The sequence below is a fragment of the Morone saxatilis genome, unplaced genomic scaffold (genome assembly GCF_004916995.1).
Source record: "Morone saxatilis isolate NCDOM2014 unplaced genomic scaffold, NCSU_SB_2.0 Contig2, whole genome shotgun sequence".
Lineage (NCBI taxonomy): Eukaryota > Metazoa > Chordata > Actinopteri > Moronidae > Morone > Morone saxatilis.
In genome coordinates this window covers 7,679,182-7,683,500 of record NW_023339762.1, presented here as the reverse complement: position 1 = coordinate 7,683,500, position 4,319 = coordinate 7,679,182, and the positions used below count along the sequence as shown (strand labels likewise).

At 41.7% G+C, this 4,319-nt stretch overlaps 1 protein-coding gene across 1 annotated transcript in view; it reads right to left on the bottom strand.

Moving 5' to 3' along the window:
* Positions 1-4,212, bottom strand: part of rnf141 (ring finger protein 141) — a 7,851-nt gene extending 3,639 nt beyond the window's left edge. The window contains exons 1-4 of the mRNA XM_035664480.1: positions 4,033-4,212; positions 2,224-2,424; positions 1,239-1,347; positions 458-639 (exon numbers count right to left, since the gene is read on the bottom strand). Coding sequence (XP_035520373.1) covers positions 458-639; positions 1,239-1,347; positions 2,224-2,360 — 428 coding nt within the window. The 5' untranslated portion in view covers positions 2,361-2,424; positions 4,033-4,212. The remainder of the gene's footprint in view (positions 1-457; positions 640-1,238; positions 1,348-2,223; positions 2,425-4,032) is intronic.
* Positions 4,213-4,319: the final 107 nt, after the last annotated feature.

The following is a 4,319-nucleotide window of genomic DNA, read 5'->3' as shown; positions in this document are numbered from 1 at the left end:
AATACAATACTCCAGTATCGCTAGACGTAACTTCGGTGTGTGTATCTGCTAATTGTGCTAAGTAGGTAGTGTGCAGTCAGTCAATTGTGGCTGTAAACATTAAAAAATGAAAACAGGCTACAAAGCTTTAATAATTATCTTCAGGTTTGTCACTGTGAATGGCCCATTTCACATTACCCATGGTCATTTGATCAATAAAAATACTGATTAGTTCAGCTCTATTTGGAATCATTATGACAGTTTCCTGGACATTTTTTTTTTTTTTTGCCTTTTAGGAGACCTACAGTGGTATATTAAATGTATCAAGAAATGCATTCATCACCACATTTAAGGCCTGGTATGAACACAAAATGTCAACAAAACTGTGACTTTCCAATTAAAAGCATTCCTAAATTTAAAAACTACTCATAGGGTCTTCTATGTTCCCTGTCTGAGGGACTACTTCATGTGCACCTACCTGCCCATCCACATGCTGGCCTGGCAGGAGTCTGTAGAAGGGAGCTGGGCAGACGGGCCCTCGGTGGCGCCCTCTGCAGACAGCACCTCAGCAGCCTGGCTGGTGATGTCACGGTACAGCTGGATGAACTGGTACAGGTTCATGATGCGTGATGCTTCCATCATGCCACTCTCCTTGTTGATCTGGGAGCAGGCAAAGGTAATCACATGACTCATACGACACACATGGTATAGCATGCTGTTCACATGTAGTCACAAGTCTACACTGTTCTAAAATAGTTGGGCTTAACCAGTGCAGGTTTCTGACAATCAATACAAGTGTTCAGTTCAATCTTTAAATCTGGTAATATCTATGTTTAAACATTTTCTAAAATAGCATTTGATCATCCTGGAACAGTAAAACATGGCCACAGCCAGTGTAGTATTAATTAGGAGTGGAACAAAACTCATAGTTCAGTTAATCTCCCAGTTTTGGTTCCGTTTGGTATTCAGTCATAGCTGCCATGTAAATTATCCTTCTAGTGCTGCACAAACTCAACAATGTGTTTCCCTTCAAATTTAATTGCACAGTAACTCAAGCACAACAGAGTATGGGTGGAATACTGAGGGAACAATATGCAATATTTCTGCCTGCAATAACTTAATTCCCCTCCATGGAGAAACACACTGAGTCACAAGCCCCACCAACAGAGGGAACATATTTAATAGGGAAAACAACATCAAAGGCGTGGACAGGTGCCTTTCTTGGCATGTGATGTGTGCAAAAGGTTCTTTGGTCTCACCTTGGTACAGAGGACCCTGACTGCCACCTTCCACAGGGCTGTGGCATCCGATCCTGGCTGCACCTCAAACAGCAGGTGCTTCTGCTGTCCAGCAGCGAGCCTGGCAGTACTGAGAGAGATCCAGCAGAGGAGGGACGGCATGTTCAGCTCGAGAAAGCATTGTTTTTACGGTACAGTATATGAACACACTTACACATGCAAACGCACACACAAGTGATGTCACATTTTGTTAACACGGTTAGATTTAGCTGGGAGTTTCTCCTAAATATGAAGTGTATTTCTGGCCACGCTGAATGACGGCAGAAATGTGTTGTTTATTGTGTGAACTCTGCAGTTTAGGTGCTGTTCACTCACCCACGATGCTCTGCTGCGAACTGAGCTTTATAGCATCAACACAGAATCGTCACAAAATGAAGATGTCAAAGCTGCACTAATTGGCATTGGACGTAATGATATACTGCATACCCACTTACATCATGCTGCACATAAGTTTAGTTTGACTTATCCCAACGATATCTACACTTTTAGATAAATAAAAATGTCTACACTGATACAATCATTCTGACTTTCTTTTGTCACAACTGAGAATACTTCTCTCTCTCTCAGTTACTATCTCTGAGAGCTAGTGAACTAAAGTTTTAATTGGCAGAAGCAGGTCTTAAATGCCTGGGGACTAAGATGGGCCAAATGGCGATGGTGGAATCTTAGTGAAGCTAGCTGTGCAGAGTTTATCCTGGGAGCCAAAAAAGAAAAAATCATTTAAAAATCCATCGCATTCAGGTATTTTGTGTGAGGTCGTTCAGTACGGTCCTCGCAGTCATTTGCTTAAAACGGTTTTGTTCATTTCACTGTCCCTCCGCTACATTAAACAACTGGAAAACAGCTGCATGTTTGCACAATTCAAAATCTGTTATTCCCCATGGACAGTTCTTTGTCCTGTTGAGCAGCTATGTACATTATGTGTCCAGAACAGACCGTGACTTACACGTCGTTAAGTTCAGCCACTCTCGCCAGAAACTCCTCGTAGGTCAGGTAGCCGCTGTCACGTACCAGTCCAGCGTGTTTCACCAGCTTCTCAGGCAGATGGTTCATCACCGCCTGACCTGAGAGCTGCTGGCCCATCCTGGCAGCAGCAGCAGCACTTACAGAACAGCACTGGCAGAAGGCTCATTCAGTTCTGCAGAGCCTGGTGGGAAATAAACAGTTAAAGTTTATCTTTCTTTCTCTGGGACGATCTAGCTTTTCCTCATTTATTGTCGATGTCAGCTGTGACTGATTTCTCAGCTCATATGAAATAAACTGGCAAGCCAGCAGCATTCGGGGTGTAAGCAAACAAATATGTCTCTATTTCCCTTAGAGACTTTTCTTTTATGGATTTGGAATCCATAGCTAAACTATCTAGAGACACTGAAGACTAGTAGCCACTGAGGTTCGGGAGCCAGGTCAGGATGTAACATATGTCGCTCATTTTAGTTGCAGAAATGTTGGAAAATGTTTCGTTTTTTTTATTTGGTGCGTAATAAAAACATTTTTATAACTGGAGAATCTAAGAATCCCTTTAAGCCTGCAACAATAATAAATGAAAATGTGAAAAATAACTAATGAATTGCGCCTCCGCAGCTCAGGTTGCCTACACCTGATCTAGAGCGTAAACCTGACTGCTCTCTCATCAGAAGCTGGGGTTTAGTCTAAACCACGCTGCTGCGTATTGAAGAAAAGCCACTAGAGGTCACGAAGGGCTAATGAGCAGCAAGCATGAGACGCAGCATTTTATTAACGATGACAAGTGTTCACTGATTTTTGGTTTTTAGAGATTTCAAACTAAATATGACAACAGAATACTAATAATACATTTGCTGGCTTCAGTTCACAAAAAGGGATTTTTTTTTTCTTTGAGATCTTGAAAACTGGCTACAGTGATTTTCTACCACTGAGATAACATGAGGTCCAACACTAGTGTGCAGTCTGCAGTTCTTCCTAAAGGTGAGGGATGGAGCTGAGATCAGGTCTCTGATCACATCAGACTGTGTTTTGTGCGTCTGTGTTACTGAGCATTATCATGTTGGAACAACAGACACATTATTGTCTCAAATCAAATACCACAGCACAGCATTAAGACTTCCAACTGAAGCGAAGAGGCCTAAGCAACACCTTGAAACGCAGCCCCAGACTAAAAGTACACAGAGGTTTGTCTGAGACAGCTCCTGAAGTGCTGACTGCAGTGAAACAGCCTTTAACGACCACAGTCACGTACACACGAACCCTGTCACATCTGCTGACGTTACCCACAGTCTGACCTTTGACCCTGAAGTCTCTCAGTGAAACCCCAGCCATGGCACGATTTATAATGTAATATAATTTATAATGTGGTCGTTAACGTAAACTCACGAACAACCAAACACAACACAGGAACTGCACAACTCTACTGAATTAGCTACATCAGCATGGTGTAAGAAGTAGTGATGATAAGGAAGCTAAGGGACGTGAAATGTTCGCCACCGTGAACAGCAGCACTATTCTCGTTTGGACAACCTTTCATTTGCTCCTTTAAGACGCCATTGTTTGAGAGAAAGCCCACTAATGAAGCGACACTAACGAGGAGCGACATTACTCTGCACTGAACTAACGTTAACACGAACAACATTAACATTAACTAACATTAACATTAACAACATTAACATTAACATTAACTAACATTAACCATTTAGGAAACACACGGTCGGTGAAAAGGACGAAAACCTGTTAAAAGATAAAAGGACATAAAGCTCCTGTGAGGAAGCTTTCAGTCTCTTACCGATAAGTGAACATCAGAGTGAGTCAGCGTCCAGACTGCACCACCCATAGACATATAGACATATATATATAACGTTAATATAATATGATATATATATATATATAACGTTATATGCAGCAGCAGCTTCTCTCTGCTCTGTTTGTGTTGACACAACGCAGGCGCCGGCTGATGACGTCGCAGTGCGTCTTTCATTTTCACTCAGACGTCATTTATGGAGGACGACGTTCTGAAGTTTTGTAAATGTTGAAATAATAATATATATAATAATAATATATATTATAATAATA